Source organism: Apus apus, chromosome 2, assembly GCF_020740795.1.
Source record: "Apus apus isolate bApuApu2 chromosome 2, bApuApu2.pri.cur, whole genome shotgun sequence".
NCBI classification, from domain to species: domain Eukaryota; kingdom Metazoa; phylum Chordata; class Aves; order Apodiformes; family Apodidae; genus Apus; species Apus apus.
This window is the reverse complement of record NC_067283.1, coordinates 29,249,763-29,266,079: the sequence shown is the minus strand read 5'-3', so window position 1 is coordinate 29,266,079 and position 16,317 is coordinate 29,249,763. Positions and strand designations below refer to the sequence as shown.

Genomic DNA, 16,317 nt, shown 5'->3' with positions numbered 1-16,317 from the left:
GATCTTGGCAGCACGTATTTCAACAGGAACACGTAAAACATTTCATGCAAAACACCCTGGTTGAGTCTGGATAATATTTCTTTACCTTGTTTGGTTGCTTCTCAAACCAGGCTGCTGTATTACTGTTTAGGTTTCTGGTTGTAGCACTGTATGTGAAATTCTAGACAGAATTTATCCTTGCTCCTTGAAGTCAAGCAAACTAGTATGTATTTTGCAGATACATTATTTATTTAAATATTTTAGATGTTTAATACCAACATGATATGTAACAAAAATATGTAACTGAGTGCAAAGAAGTACTAGAAAGTTCAACAAAGCTAGATGAGTAGTTGCTGATGGGTTTTTTCTGCCTTTTATTGCATTGAATCTGTGCACTAGTTGAGACAAAGATCTAATGGAAAAAGTTATATGTGGTGTCATAATTAAAGACTATAATAGTGCATGCACGCGAAGGTTGAATTATAATTGCACATATTGTCTGGAAAGAATTATATAGAAGAGAATTCAGAAGAGTCTGGAGCACTGACTTTTCCTTTACCACATTTTATATACATACATATCATATGTTGAAACGATGGTCCACATAAATTTCTAAACTGCAAATGTCTCATTCTGTGAGTGTCAGGTAACCTAAAAGAAGTCTCTCCTGTTTTCTCATATAGTGAGATTATTTGTTCAGTATGCATGTATTAAAATAACCCGTGGAGATTATTGTATTTTAGAATAATTTTGGTCAGTGTATTTTAGAATGGTGTGATAACAGACCCAGATGTGTCCAGCATTGAAGCTGCAATCACTTTTTAGAAGTCATCATTTTTGCCAGTTCTTTTCTCCACATCTTTTATTATCCGTCGGTCTTCTGACAGTTCTTGCTAGTTGGGATGACCACTGTCAAAATGCTGTCTAGATAAAACATGTTATTTTCAACTTTTGCAGATCTGAGTGACCAGCTTATGGAAGTGGTTGGTCTGGAAGGAGCCATGGAGATGGGACAGATATACACAGGTCTGAAAAGTGCTGGAAGACGGCTTGCGCAGTGCTCATCTGTTGTCATCAGGTATTAGCAGCTTTAATTTGCACTGCACTGTTGTAGTGCAAGTTTTATGTATTGTCAGTTCACTTTCTTTGGCATTTTATTAGTCATAATTATTTTTGTATATGAAATATATACATTACATCGCTATTCTATACTCATACATCTTCCCTTCTTTAAATGCGTAAAAAAAATAGGAAAAGGGAATTTATTTTCAATCTTCACATGTAGTCAACTGTCATTTCATCCTATGAAGAAGTATTGTCAAGCAGTTGGAGCAGGCATGAACATCTTGGGTTTTATTATTGACACACACTGCACAATTTTGAGCAAAACATCATTTAATACTACTTTGACACATTTTAACCCATTTATAATGCATACTTCACCAGGGAATAGTAGCATGTAATTAGTAGTTGTAAAGCATTTTTTTGATCTGCAGAAGTCAAAGTCCTCTGGTTTTAATTTATTTGTTACTTACCAAATGCTGACAAGTCAGTATTAATCAATGTGTTGGTATGTATAAACTGCTAATGGTGGAGCTACTTTAGTTGTGTTTTATCTTTTACTATGCTAAAGTATTCACAATAGAGGAAACCTGAATTAGAACTGTAGAATTTTCCAAAATCTTAATAAAATCATAAGTGATACAATTATAAGCCTTAAAAGCCTAAAATGAGCATGAAACGGAAGAACAGTAATAAAAACTTTAAGAAAATAAGTACAATTTGCAGAAGCACCTGACATTTTTGGGATTGTCCTCAAAGACTGGGTGATGTTGACTTCAAAAGTACTTTCTCATGTGAATGACGAAGAGAAATAAGATCACCAAGGCATTCCAACCTTCTATGGATACCAAGAGATATTTTTTTATAATCCCACATCAGCAGGACCCCAGCTGCCAAAGATTCAAAACCCTTCCAAACCCATAAAGTAAGAGCTCATTGAACATTGTTTCATTCCTCTGCTTATGTCCAGAGGTGACACTGGATAATGCCATGAACTGTTAGTCGTTTTCAACTAGTGCCCAAGCCAGAATTTCTGCTGACCAACATGAGTGCTGAGTTGACTCACTTTTCCAAAATTAGATTTATCTGCTCCATATGATTTCTAGTATTCTTATATGCAAACCATCATAATGCAGAAATACAGGGTTGGAATAGACCCAAAAAGATAATCCCTCTTTTTTTTTTTTCTTTTTTTTTTTTTTTTTCACCCCTCATTTATCTATACTTTTCTTAATGTGGTATCCAAAAATAGGCAGGGAACACTGGCTATAGCCTTATGTTAGAATCAGTGCCCCTTTAGTAACAATTCAAGTTTATAACATGATATATTAAAGCTTCTGAATATGGTACAACTGACATGTTGTGTGAGTGCTCTGTCTAACCCAGAGTTAGACGCAAACATAAACACAGCTTTTACAGTTCTAATATATGGTGATGATAGATCTAAAATTTCTTTCTAATTTTCTTTATAGTAGTTAGTCTGTATTATAAAAAAGAGCAGAGGTTCCTTTGTCTTTTCAGTTAAGGAGGTTTATTCCTGAAGTTCTTGAATTTCACAAATTCTTTATTTCATTAATTACAGGCTGTTATGCCAGTGAGAGTTATGTATTACTAGCAAGATGTGTGAATGTTTGCAATTTTTTTGCATTGTGTGGTGAAATTCAAACTAAGCCTGCTAAGTTAGGCTAAGTAGGTTACTTTTGTTAAGTGTGTTGGATCATACTGGAACTTGCATAGAAGCTTAGGGGTAAATAAGGATTGTATGTGCATGCTGTCACATATATCTCTCCTTAATAAATATATTTATCAAGTTTGTCTTCTTACTTTTACTTATACTATGAAATGTATCACTTTAGGACCAGCAAGTCTCTGCCTATGCAGATAGATGGAGAGCCTTGGATGCAAACCCCTTGCACGGTAAGGATACTGAGAGTACTCGGGATACTGGGATACTCTGGGAAGAGAGCTGAACAACACATTTAGGAACTTTTTAAATTAGAAACAAAAATTACAATAGTCAGAAACATTAAATTATTAATTTACTTTCACTTCTATTACAGAAACAGCAACTTTCAGTTTAGAAGACAACCAATGTCGTTAGCATTAATGCAATTTACTTAGGTAGTATCTGCACACACTCTCATTAAATAGTTCAACACCCACTGCATTTTCAATTTATCATGCTGGTTTTTTTCCCACAGGTTAGGATGGTATAATAAGGCATTTATTTTGAAAGTTTGGAAAATACTCAAAGGATGCAGTCCCAGCATCCCTTTACCCAATGTGAGAATTCATTTATGATATGTCAGATTTACAGTCTCTATTGCTGAGGAAGAGCCAATGTTAGTTTTGATGCTAAAGTCTATAAAGTAACAAATAATTCTTCAAATATTTAGGAAGATCTTCCAAAGTGCTTTTGAGAGTTCTTATCATGGACAATTTATTATAAGCTGGAGTATTGACTGTGCTGATTGAATTATATAATACAACTAATATTTTCAAAATCCTTACAGTTGAAAGGAGAAATTAAGGAAATTATTTAGTCTCCTGTTTCAGTGCCCACACATTTGGCAGGGAAACAGCAATTCAGACTGGATTGGATATGTTAAGAGTTTGCTCAGAGGATGTTCTTTGAGTAACTCTTTATAGATAACACAAGAAAGGTGTAGCTTTAAGAACATTCCATTTTTATCTCTCTCTGGTAAATTATTGTGACTTAACAGCATTTGGAGATGATGTTGAAGAAATTTAAGCTCTTTATTGTCAAATATGAAGACCCGTGTTTTTAAGTACATGAATTGCTGTAACCTTGCAGCTTGTATGACAAAACAGTAGTATGACAAGGAAGAAATCCCACTACAGATAGGAGTAATTCTCCAAAACAGGGTACAAGGATCACTTTCTTGAACTTTATGTTTGTAGTAAACTTAAAGACTACACCAAAAAAGTAAAGGGAGCACCTTCAGTAAGGTGCTAACAGGTGTGGAAGCTGATGATATATGGGTTAGGATGAAATAAAAGGGTTGTGATAGTTCATGGTTGCCAGATACACCATAGTGTACAGCTGAGCAGTGGGGGGAGTGCCTGAACTCTAATTCTCTATGGTAAGTGCTCAGATGCTGCAATGAGAGGAGAACCATGTGAACACACACTGTGTGAAGGCAGGACAGTGAGGATTTTGAGATTTATTCCCAGAAAGCTTTTGGAGTTAAGAGGTGGCATTACCTACACCCTTTCTACAGCTATGGCTCAGCGCAAAGCAACAGTCCTGAACCCAGCAGTTACTTGTTCAAGAAAAAGACATAATTTTCCACTTGCCAGCTTACAGAAGAGAATTTATGATGGCTTGCTCTGTGCCAGATCCCTGCTATCTGATTGATAATACTAGCAGAAGCTGCCTCTGCGATTGAGGACAAACCTGGAAAAAGAGACAGTTCTTACATTTCTATTACTGCCTTGAGGAAACAGTAAATTATTACTGATAATTACTGATTAAATACCATTGTTAAGAGAATAGACTGTGTTACATAAGAAAACCATACTGTTGAACCTATTTATTTCCTATGAGAAGAGGATGTATGAACTATTTGTCTAAACTACTGCATCTCTATGAATATAGATACAGAATTATTATTTTATCTTATTCATTTTTCATGATTTTTTTTTTTTTTCTGCTTGGGAGCTTAATGTATTTATCGCAATTGCTCCTTGCATTATTGTACATCTACCCTGCTGTATGTTCTATATCTTACAAAAGAAAACAAATGTATGGTCCAAACTCTCCCCTCATCACTAATTTTAACTAAACTACAGTTTTCCCTTTAAGTTCTCTGCCGGCTAGCTAGGAATTCTGCTGAGACAAAGGTGGATGATAGCTGTCTCTCAAAAGTTTTAAGATTTTATTTCTAATTGTGTGCTTTGAAGGGGTCTTTGTAAGGCAAAATGTTTCTGATCACGTAAGTATCAGGATGATATCTCAGTGATGTGTGTCCAGAACCAGAATCTGAAAAAAAAAAAAATGACAACAAAAAACAACAAACCCCAAACATAAAAAGAATAAAAAATTATTTTGTGTAGCCAACTATGAATCCAGTTATTTGAACCTGCAAGTGCTCAAATTTCAGAAAAAATAGGAGGAAACCAGTATAAGAATCATGAGCTTTTGTCTTCTCTAGAGGCACAACTGCAGTTTTCTCCCAAAATTACCTGAAAGCAAGTGGTTAATGACCAGTTTTTAAATGAAATGGGAAAAAAAAAAAACACCACCTCATGTTTTTGATTCTTTGGTGCTCCAGTCAGAAAGTTATTGTTAAAAAAAAAAAAGACTGCTATCCCTCCTTCTCCATCTGTCTCCAAAAAAAAATGAATAACGCATTTTATTTTGGTATGGTCATCTCAGGAACTTCAGTGTCATTTAAGTTCAGTGGTTTTATGGTCTGACCTATAAAAATTACCAAGACTGAGAACAAAATTCATACAATCAGCAGGTGTTGGATCAGCTCTGGCACAAGGTGCAAGTCAGTAAGCTGAGAAGTCCTTCTCTGTTTCTTCTTCAGCTTTTGATACAAATGAGAGTATTTTGTGAATGGTTTTTCAAGAAATTGAGTTCAACCTGATCAAAACTCTCCTGCTATTCTGTTACGCAGAAAACAAAGGAGGAAAACAAATCCTGCATCGATGTATGGGATGCAGGTTGCACATGTAGGTTTTGAAGTATATTTCCTATTGAAGGAGCCAATGAGTTTGTCTTTGCTACTTTGATTTTCTGACTGGAAAAAAGTTTTATACAAGTAGCATGAGAATTTACATGCAATGGGTGCAAACTGGAACATAGGAGGTTCCAGGTAAACATCAGAAAAAACTTCTTTACTGTGAGAGTGACAGAGCACTGGAACAGGCTGCCCAGAGAGGTTGTGGAGTCTCCTTCACTGGAGACATTCAAAACCTGCCTGGACATGTTCCTGTGTGATGTACATTAGGTGATCCTGATCTGACAGGGGGGTTGGACTAGATGATCTTTCAAGGTCCCTTCCAACCTCTAAGATTCTGTGATTCTGTGAGTTGCTGACAGCTATCCCTTCTCACATTTCTCCAAAATGACAGTGTGAGCTCTGAGAAAATACGGTGAGATACAATAGACAGCACAGTGATTCCCCAGAAGCTGTTATCTGTGACTTTGCACTCTTAGTTAAAACTCTATTAGTTTTAGTACTAAAGAAATTGACATGTGCTTCTTCAAACATCTTTCATGATCTTCTATTGCACACACATCTAGTGTCCTTGGAAGAGTGCAGGAATGTGTTCCTGCAAGTCCTGTGAATACTTAAAAATGTGAGTGGCTTGGTCTAGACATCTGTCATCCATAATTATTCAGCGTGTTAAACACGTGCAGACTGCAGTGTCTGACAAAGTCACTCTGCTCTGGTATAATAAGATGCAGAATCTGAGCATCAAGTTCTAATGTTTTCACTGGTTTTTATAGAGGAGTCTTTGGGAGAAGGAAAGATTATAATGTTATGTTAAACATCTTGTCTGATTAGCTGAAGAGGAAATTCTATCAGAGCTCTCCCAGACAAATATAGCAACATGAAAGATATCTATGGTTTCACCTGATCTCCAAAAGGGTCATTAATAGTAATGAAACTTCAAAGACTCTCAAGTTAATTCAATAAACTTCTAGCTTTAGCCATCAGGATTTTTTTTTAAAGAAAAGTAATCTTTCAATTTAGCTGCATAAATTATTAGCATTGTTTTGAAAAAATCCATATGAACATTCCATCTTAATTAGAAAGAACTGTGATTTCAGTTCTTTCATCTATTCCAGACTTGGTTGGCATCATATCTGAAAGAGTATCAAGCAGCTAGCAACATTAGATTAAAAGTAGAAGACTGAAATGGCTATAGAAGATGCAAGAATATTGCCTAAATGAAGGGAAATAATGAAAGTCTGTAGTCAGAGCCCACCGAATGGATTGCCAGAAATGTAGTTCCATAGACAGCTGAAACACATGGTATTTTTAGAATTATTTAGTGGTAGGAATCCTTCCAGTAGAGCATTTAATAATGAAACTCAGAAATAATATTCAAAATGTTACAATTCATATGAGCCTTAAAAATAAGTTTTGAATGAATGAATGGTTCCCCTCTAGCCTTGTCTTTAGTTCCTAGAGGTGTGATGACCCTGAGCACAGAGGTCCTAGTAACATCCTACTTCTGTAGTTAAATCCAGAGAGAAACAAGAGCTAAAAAAAAAAAAAAGGTAGAAAAATAAGGGGGAAAAAACACAAGCTTTTAATAGTAATCACTGTATTGCAGGGCTGGATGAGAAAACTAAAACAGAGTCACAGATTTGCTTTCATGTAGATCCATTGGCTCCAACAACCCATAGATCACATGAAGAAGCCACAGATGTGTTCCAGACTGTCTGTAAAGTATCTTCTTCCCATGTCACCAAATGTAGTAATATTTTCTTATCAGTTCCTTAAAATGGGAGAATTTTAACTGTTTTGTCTGCGTTTTTAGAGCAAAGTAGAATTGAGTCCTAAATATGGTGGCTGATTTTAGTAGAATATTAGACAATTGGACAAGCAGAATATTAGATAAAGTTGAGCCATAAATAGAAGTCAATGGATAGAAAAAGTTTCTGGTGTTATACTGAAATGCTGCATTTTTTGCCTTTTTGAGCAACAGTGTTCATACGTTTCTGTTTTAAGGCCAGAGTGATTTACTGAGTTTCTAACACTTTCTTTTGCAGCTGGGCATTGGGGGTTTTTTTGTGCTCACAAGTACACTACACATTAATTAGTTTTGTTTTCCTATGCATATTTTTTCTTAATTTCACAACAGTAGTTTTTTGTAATTGACAAAGCAATTTACTGCATGTGTGCTTTCTGCACCCCAGACAACTACTCTTAACGTGTAATGCACCTTTCTTTCCAGTTCAGATTGTTAAGAAAAGAATTAGTTGTGACTAATTGACAATTAATTTGCAGTGGTTTTAGGGAGGAGGAGGGGAAAACAATTGCACCTACTAATTAAAATTTAAAATATCCCAAAGTGTCATCTTTAGGTGTCTGTAGAATACATAATTTCCATTTTAGTTCTGCACTGGATCTGTAACAACCTGAGCTTGACAGCTCTATTAATTTAAAGCCTCAGTGATACTTATTAGTACAAAACAAGAAAAAAATGCCATTAATCATTTATTTTAATTTTGCAGCTCTGTCATTTTCTTAGTATGTTTAAAAATTATGATGACACCAGAATGTTTTCCAATCTACCTGTGTGAAGGGGAAATGGATCACACTACTTAGGAGAGAGACTAGAGTATATTATTAGAACTTAATTAATGCCAAACTGATTAGATTTGATTGCACTTTGCACAATAATATTGTTAAGAAATCTGTTTAAAATATGTGTTGCATAACGTTACATTTAAAACAACTGATCTAGATCTGAAGAGTTTTTGACCCAAATGCCACAGAATGCAAGTCACAGGTTAATTTTGTTTAGCACTGCCTACATTCTATAGGTCTTGTTCATGTTGTGATACCCAGTACAGCTCTTGATCACCTACAGGAAGATAAAATTTGCTATTTCTGTGATATGTAAGTGTCACAGTTCTCCATTTCCTGTAAGAGGAGCAGAATATGGGCACCTAGACTGTGGGAAAACCCTCATTCCACCAAAACTACCAACTACCAACATCCAAACCCTGATAGCATGAAATAAAGTAACTATAAACGACTAGATCCAACTTGTTAAGCGTTTTTTCTCTCAGTTTTTTTTCCTGGGGTTTCTTTCTTTAACATGCCTTGAAATATTATAAGCAGAGTTGATTATCTCTGTTTCCAGTTTTCTGTTGTCATTTAGCATTGTTGTTAGAACCTGTATTTATTCCACCATGTTCTGTGTTAACAGTAAACCTTTAGGCATTCTGTGAAGTCAGGAACACGTAGGGAACCAGGACATGTTGTAGAAAAAGGAACATGAAAGCAAAACTGATTGACCTAAAAGATACAGTAATCACACTAAAATTATTGGTGCTTACTGCATTTCATTTAGTGGATGCATTCTATTAATGTGACTTCAAGGCATATTTTGAAACTCTGCCCTGGTTCTGAAACAAATAAATGTCTTGTTTATCCATTTATAAATATGTTTACTATCACAAATTCACACTTCTCCTTTAGCAGAAAATTTGCTATTGACAAATAGGGAGCATTGCCATCTCTTAAGTATTATGCTCTTTTTAAATTTGATCTGGTGTTTCTTCCCACAAGTATATCACTGGATACACTTTCTAATACTAGAAAGGTGATTTTGAAATTGAGAATGCATTATTTTTCTGCTAAACCTATTTACTGGATATACTAGTCCTTTAAATTTCTGTGATCGTGAAGTCATGGGATAAAAATCTTGGCTTCAATTAGTGACTGAGAGTTTTATTGTTGGCTTCAACAGTTTGAATTCAGCCTCTAATGTTGTGTATCAACCTTACCAAAAAAAGCCACTGTATCTTAGCAGTTCACGTGCCTTTGTACTTTCTCCCTAAGAGGAATTACTTGTCTACATCACTGTTTCTCTTTCTGACATGCATAGCACTGCTTACAATCTCGAATAGTGTCACTTGTGTTATTCAAACTCCCAGCACCAGCTCTGACAGTGCTGCCAGTATAAAAAAAAGAGAAGAAATGCAGTTCCCGAAAGTCTTCAGGAAAACAAAATTAGCCCATTTCAGGAAAGATTGTACAATGGTCCAGCATGTAAAACAAACCTATTGATCTCTTTTTATCACCCCAAGATTTTTTTAAATCTTTTTGGTCTTTTTACAGCAGGAAAAAAAGGAATCAATGTTTATCGTTGTTAACCAATACAATGTTAACATACACTACTATGCATAAGCAACAATATATACTTTAATTTTACACTACATTTTTGTATTTTTAGAATGTAAAATATGCTTTAAACCATTGGAATAGAGCCAATTAGTACCAGTTGAAAATATATATTGAAGAAATGCACATAGGACTCCATCCCTGTGTGCATGAGTGGTTAATCATGTTCAGGCCTCTTAGCTGATCTCAGCTGATAGGGTACAACATACTGGAGAGGTCACGGTCTCTGAAACAGATGGCTCAAGCCAAAAAAGAACATTACAAATTATAAACATTTTCTCAATATGTAATTCCATCAATTCTCAGCAGCATTAAAGACTCCCAATCCAACATGCAATATGTATGGGGTCTCAGGATTACCTCACCTCTTTATACTAAAGCCATCTTTTGAGCTTTGCTCTTTTATTCATTGTAAAATGGAATTACTATGATTTACCTCTGAAAGGAACCTCTGATGCCATTCCTACTTCCACATCATGGCCAAATCTTGCAATAAGCTGAATCCTTACGACTCTTGAAGAATTCACTCACAGCAGCTGCAGATTACTTCATGTATTTATCCTCAGCATCAGGTTGATGTTGTCACTATTCCTGAGCCCCAAAATATGTCTTATGAAGCATGTGAAAGTTACAAAAATCCTTGTGGAGATTTTCAAGGACCAGATCATCTGCTGGTATAAAGTGACATCAATGGAATAACTCCAGTTTACCCCAACTACAGATTTGGCTTCGAAAGTGTTGCCTGAAGCAGAATTTCTTGTGAGAAAATATATCGCTGCCAGTCTTTGGAAGTGAGAATTATTGTCTGTGTGAAATTAATCTAGGTTGCCAAAAAAAAACCCACATGCTAAATTTTATACTAATGAACAATGTTGACAAAAGAAATCACATATGAAATTTGAGATTTATGAACTAAGGTGGCATGGAAATCAGCACTTGAAGAGTAAATCAAAGGCTCTAGAAGAGTTAAACCAGCCCACTCATTCTGTTGAAATTTTTATGTTTCTGTCTCCTTATATTGTAAAGTAAATTTCTACCCCAAGAAATTTCCTGATCTATATTTTAATGAGCCTGTCCACGTGACATACTTTTTTTGTTTCATTACTATTGGTGAATGACAAGTGAAGGCTATTCATTTTAACTTGAAAATGTCAGGTATGCACTTTAAGAGATATATTTTTCCAGTTTTTAATGAGGTGGTGTTTCTTTTTCAGAAAGAAATACCCATCTCTGATGTGGGTACTATGCAGGTGACAACTGATATTTAATAAGTGATGGTTCTTGTATTAGTCGTAGTTCACTAAAGAAAATGTCTCGGATTGCTTTTGAAAAACTCTTAGCGTCACTAGCCCAAAGGCAAGATGTGACCTTTTTATTACATAATGAGAATCATTTATTATCTTACAATGTATCTTAAAGTCACAGACAAAATGCCACTTTGATAATTGCTTTCAATTAGCTTTGAGCATAGCATACATTCATAAAATGTCTTCTCTAATTTAGACTTGAATTAGAGAAAATTGCAGACATAATCTACTTTAAGGTTGTCTCATTTAAGGTGATTCGTAGTTTTATATCAAAGAAATCAAAACGGGTGGCTTTAGAGCAGTCTTACAAAGTGTTTTAAATAGGCTTTTCAATATTTGAGTCCATTCTATTAACAATTAATTAACAAATTAGAATGCTACTTCATCTTTTTTGACCTTTTTTGTGTATTAACTTTGGACTTTTGTTCATAATGGGGTTTTTTTTAGATAAAGCATACAAAGACACAGCTCATATCTTAATAATAGGCAACAGCTTGGTGTGTCAGCATGTGTGTTCTTTCCAACTTTTAAACTCTTACTCATCTTGTAGATACGCAAAATATTCAGCAGCAACCAGTAAATCCCACACTCAAAAAGTAAGATCACATATTGGCATATATTTTATTGCATATTATTTTCAATATTCATTGTGTGTATAAGTGAAAGTATTTGGGAAAAAAATAATTACTCATTGATTGGATTACTGCACATGCAATATCCTTCATAAAAAAATACAAGTATTTTCCCTTCATCTTTGGTGAAATGGAGGTTTGGAAGTCACATACAAAAATAATTCAGGTATCTCAGATACTTGGAATTGGACTAGCTCAAGGGATAACTCTGTTTTTCTTCTTTCTTCCCCCAGATAAAAATTACTCACAAGAACCAAGCCCCCATGCTGATGGGACCTCCTCCAAAAACTGGTCTTTTTTCTTCTATCATCAAAAGAACAAGAAACCACAGCAAGGAATAAGCCTGTGTAGTTTAGTTTTTAGAAAACCAATTAGCTTTGTTGGGCTTTGGAATATTTATGCTGGAAATCTTTAAAAAATTTTAGAATATCTTCTACTTGCAAAATTATGGATTTTGGTTTAACAGTTTCCGTAGCCAAGCTAATGTAAACTATGCTATTAGAAAAAAATATTCCACAGTTTTGTAGGCATTTTGCATGACAAAAGCAGATGTTTACATAAAGTGATACAGCATATTTTTTGTTGCATGTGTTACCATTTATTGATCCATGGGCTAATTCTGCCTTGGAGTATGGGAAGAGAATGCCATGAGTAATTTGATTTTCTCTCTTTTCCATTTCACCTTTTTCTAGTACAATGACAATATGCCATAGTTTCAATACTATATTTTAGATCAAACATTGTCACATCAATAACCAATTCGACTTCTTTCCAAGTAAAGTTTATTACAGGTCTCATTAACCTGTACTTTTAGTTTATACTTTCTTTCTACACTGAGAAATTTTATTCAGCTAAGCATTAACATCTTTTCACTTATTCTGCTAACTTTTATGTATGTGAGTAAGTGTACCTGCTGAAAATGTCTAGCAATGTGTGCGGTATTCAAATGATCATGATTACTCTTGTGTAACTTTTTGTAAGAACAGAAGTCAATGCAAGTTTGAGCAAAAACCATAAAGCTAAGGAGGTTGTGCTAAGAGGGAAGATAATACTTGCAAAACTAGCCATCAATGTTGTTTGTTGAAACACTAGAATTATTTTAATGAACAATTAATCTCTGTAACATGGCAAACTTTAAATCATTCTGCATATTGACTGATACTATAGTGTGTATGCACACAAATAACCAAAGCTCATGCCTAATAAAGTGCATTTCCCACCAAAGATTTAGTGAAGGATGCTTCAGAGAAATGGATTAATGCATAATTAATCAAGCTCACTGGAGTAGACTCACTTTTGAAAATTTACAGTTCTTTTGATTACATTGACAATGTCCAAACAAATGTTGGGGTAGGAAAAAAAACATTAAATTAATTGCACGTAAGTACTCACTTTTCATTTGTTTCATAAACTAGTAGACATAAACACATACTCTAAATATTGAGACACAGACACACTCTAAATACTGGAAAATTCAATTTTCACTTATTTTTGTTTTCATTATTATTTAGAAATATATTCTATCCATCATTTACTCATCCCCTAAATTAATCTCTTCAGGAAAGGATGAACTGTTACCTATTCTGCATCTGTAGTCTGCTGTCAAAACATTTCTTGTCATAAATTTTGGGGAGGCAGTTCCTCAGGTTTTTACTTTCTTAGCCCTCTGAGAGACTTCCTAACAGCTTAGAAATCACAATACAGGGATTTGTTTGAGGTTTGCACAGCACTGTCTAATGTTGAAGGGAAGTCCAAGAATGGCAACTTTTTTCAGTCTTGCATATAAACAGTCTCAATCAAAACTTTTTGTGCAGTGTTAACATTGTTCTTTGTTCAGAATGAGCTGCTTCTCAGCTCTGCATGTCTTAAGTTCTCAAAGACTTAATCAAAAAAGAAACAAGGAAAAAAAACTTTGCTTGAAATGCATGATCTCCCATTTTTATCTAGACTTTTAAATGTTAATGATTTATTAAATCTATTTTTCTATTGATTCATTAATCCATTGAAAAACAGTATTTCATCATTTTGTGTGCACGGTACTGTGCATGTATTTCAATAAAGTTACTGTCATTTGTTCCTCAGTATAAAAATTCAACAGTGTCCTAATTTATATAATAGAAACTGAAATAAAAGTTAGTATATAGTTGGTAAGGATTATGTATTTGAAATATGCAGTCTGTGTTCTGTAAACATTAGGAGGTAAATACCAATTAACATTATGTTCAGCATTAAGTAGAAAAATACGAGGGCAATTATTATAAAATTAAGATACCATAATGCCCCATTCTTGGGTCCAGTGGTGTTGACAATTATAGTTACTGTAGGAGTAAAAGAATATTTTTCCTGTGCACTGCAAACACAAACACACAGAAGCATTTGAAACACTCCTTAGCTGCAAACATACAAAAGTGTAGAGCAAAACTTATTTGCAAAAAGAAGGAACTTGCTGACATAATACTACATAAAGTGTACATTGGTTTTATGAAATTTTGGTTACAGGTGATAAATATTTTCACATAACTTGACATAGGATTTTCTACCTATGCTTTCAACCTTTTTGTGTCAAAAATGTGTTTAGCAATAATATATAACGTGCTCTCTATTATTATCTCATGAACATTGTAACTCTGAAAACAAATAAAATTATACATAAGCTATTATTTAACAATGGATGCAATTTTAAATGTGCTAGTTTGTGACATCAAATTCTTCACAACACACTTTCATATTAAGAGAGACAGATGGATTCATATAATCACAATTAGATACAATTCTGACTAGACATAACAAAAGATAAATCAGGTTTGTTGGTCCGTACGTATCAAATTCTTACTGTAGCAAAATATAATAGATCAGCCATTTTACTATATTGGCACTTATTGTAGGAGTGACATTCTGCCTGTTAATCTTGTTTGATTAGTTTTTTTAGCATGGCCTCTAATAATCTAAAACCATGCTCAGGTAGAAAGTATTGATGATGAAGAGAAAATCTTACATAAAATACAGTATGAAAGGAAAGTGCTTGATGTAACAAAAGAAAACTGGGGGAGAGGGGCATCCTTTTTATTTTTTTCCACTTCAGCATGCACAGAATTAACATAATAAAAATACACATTGGTGTATGAAATGAAACAAAGAATATATGTATGTATCTTCATACAGATGCAATAGATGCACTGCTCTTACACTGACAGAAAAGCAGTAGCATAAACTTTCCACTGCTTACAATGAGGCATTCTTTAAGGCCTCATTAATGACATTTGCAATATAAATGGAAATTACAAATATATAGGAATCATAACTGATGCTGGATTTGCAAATTTTTCATCTCCCTGCTAAAGTGTTGCAGCTGGGCAATGTGCTGAAGAGAGAACATGATATCTCAGGAAGAAATCTTAACTTCTGAAATTGGTTAGCATCACTATCACTTCAAATTAGTTTCTGTTAAAAGGAGGTTGAAGCAGAATTCGTTGCAGAGGCAAATACAGGATTACTGTTTCCAGTACTTGCAAGATATTTTTATGCATATCATCATGATTATTCAAAGTTAAGGGGCAGACCCTGTCATTTAGCTTGTTGGTGTGTGCATAAGTATGTGCGTGCTAGATCAGGTAGCATGCTGCTATGCTTAGGCTATTTTTTTTTTAATCTCTTAATATTTGTTTGCTGAGACTGTAGTTATTGAGTGATTATTATTGACTTAGGTTATTAGTGCTGTTCTTCTAATTCTCAGGTGGATGATAGCAAGACAGGTTTTCTAGGAAGCAGTTACTTTACAGAAGTGTTGTCCCTCACCTCTGGAAGAGTCACTAGAGAGAGGAGCTACAAAACTGGAAAAAAAAAAAAGAAAAGAAAAAAAAAAAAAGAAAAAAGTTGGGAATATCTCTAGATATGGAAACATTAAAAGATCAGAGAACTCTGCTAAGGAATGGCAGAACAGATGCTCAAAGTGGTGTGTGAAAGTGGTGGGTCACTCCAAGGTAGCCTATAAAAATGGTGGTGTGGCGCCTGAGAAGCCAGATGAAGGTACTTGGGGTTAACAAGCATTGGTGTGCCAAGGAAGTGAATTAATTAATCATGAGACCTCTTCCATCTTAGGCTGGAGGACTTGGGTAGTGTTCCTTTTCTTTGTGGGGAGAAAGATTGTCTGAGAGGTGTTAGGCCCAGGAAGAGGAAAAGATGAGCCCTTTGCATGAAAGGAGAAGGACTTGCAAGCAAAGGAGAATTGAAGGATGGTGAAAGGAAGGTAAGGAACTTGCCAGGGTTTTTTTTTATTTATGAGTACTTTCATACCCTAAAATAAAGAAGACATTTGCCCTTACTGTTAAATAGCAGTTTGCTAAGCTGCTAAGCAGAAAAATAAATAAAGAACTTTAGAACCCTGAGGTGGGCCTGAGAAGCACTGCTCAATGTTTTATGCAAGAGCGGTGAAGAACGTGT

At 34.7% G+C, this 16,317-nt stretch overlaps 1 protein-coding gene across 7 annotated transcripts in view; it reads left to right on the top strand.

Moving 5' to 3' along the window:
- DGKB (diacylglycerol kinase beta) overlaps nucleotides 1–14,525 on the top strand; it is a 356,804-nt gene extending 342,279 nt beyond the window's left edge. For all 7 annotated transcript variants that reach the window (XM_051609482.1, XM_051609481.1, XM_051609483.1 and 4 more), the window contains 3 exons: nucleotides 937–1,057; nucleotides 2,898–2,958; nucleotides 12,111–14,525. In XM_051609482.1, coding sequence (XP_051465442.1) covers nucleotides 937–1,057; nucleotides 2,898–2,958; nucleotides 12,111–12,218 — 290 coding nt within the window. In that variant the 3' untranslated portion in view covers nucleotides 12,219–14,525. The remainder of the gene's footprint in view (nucleotides 1–936; nucleotides 1,058–2,897; nucleotides 2,959–12,110) is intronic.
- The last annotated feature ends 1,792 nt before the right edge of the window (nucleotides 14,526–16,317 follow it).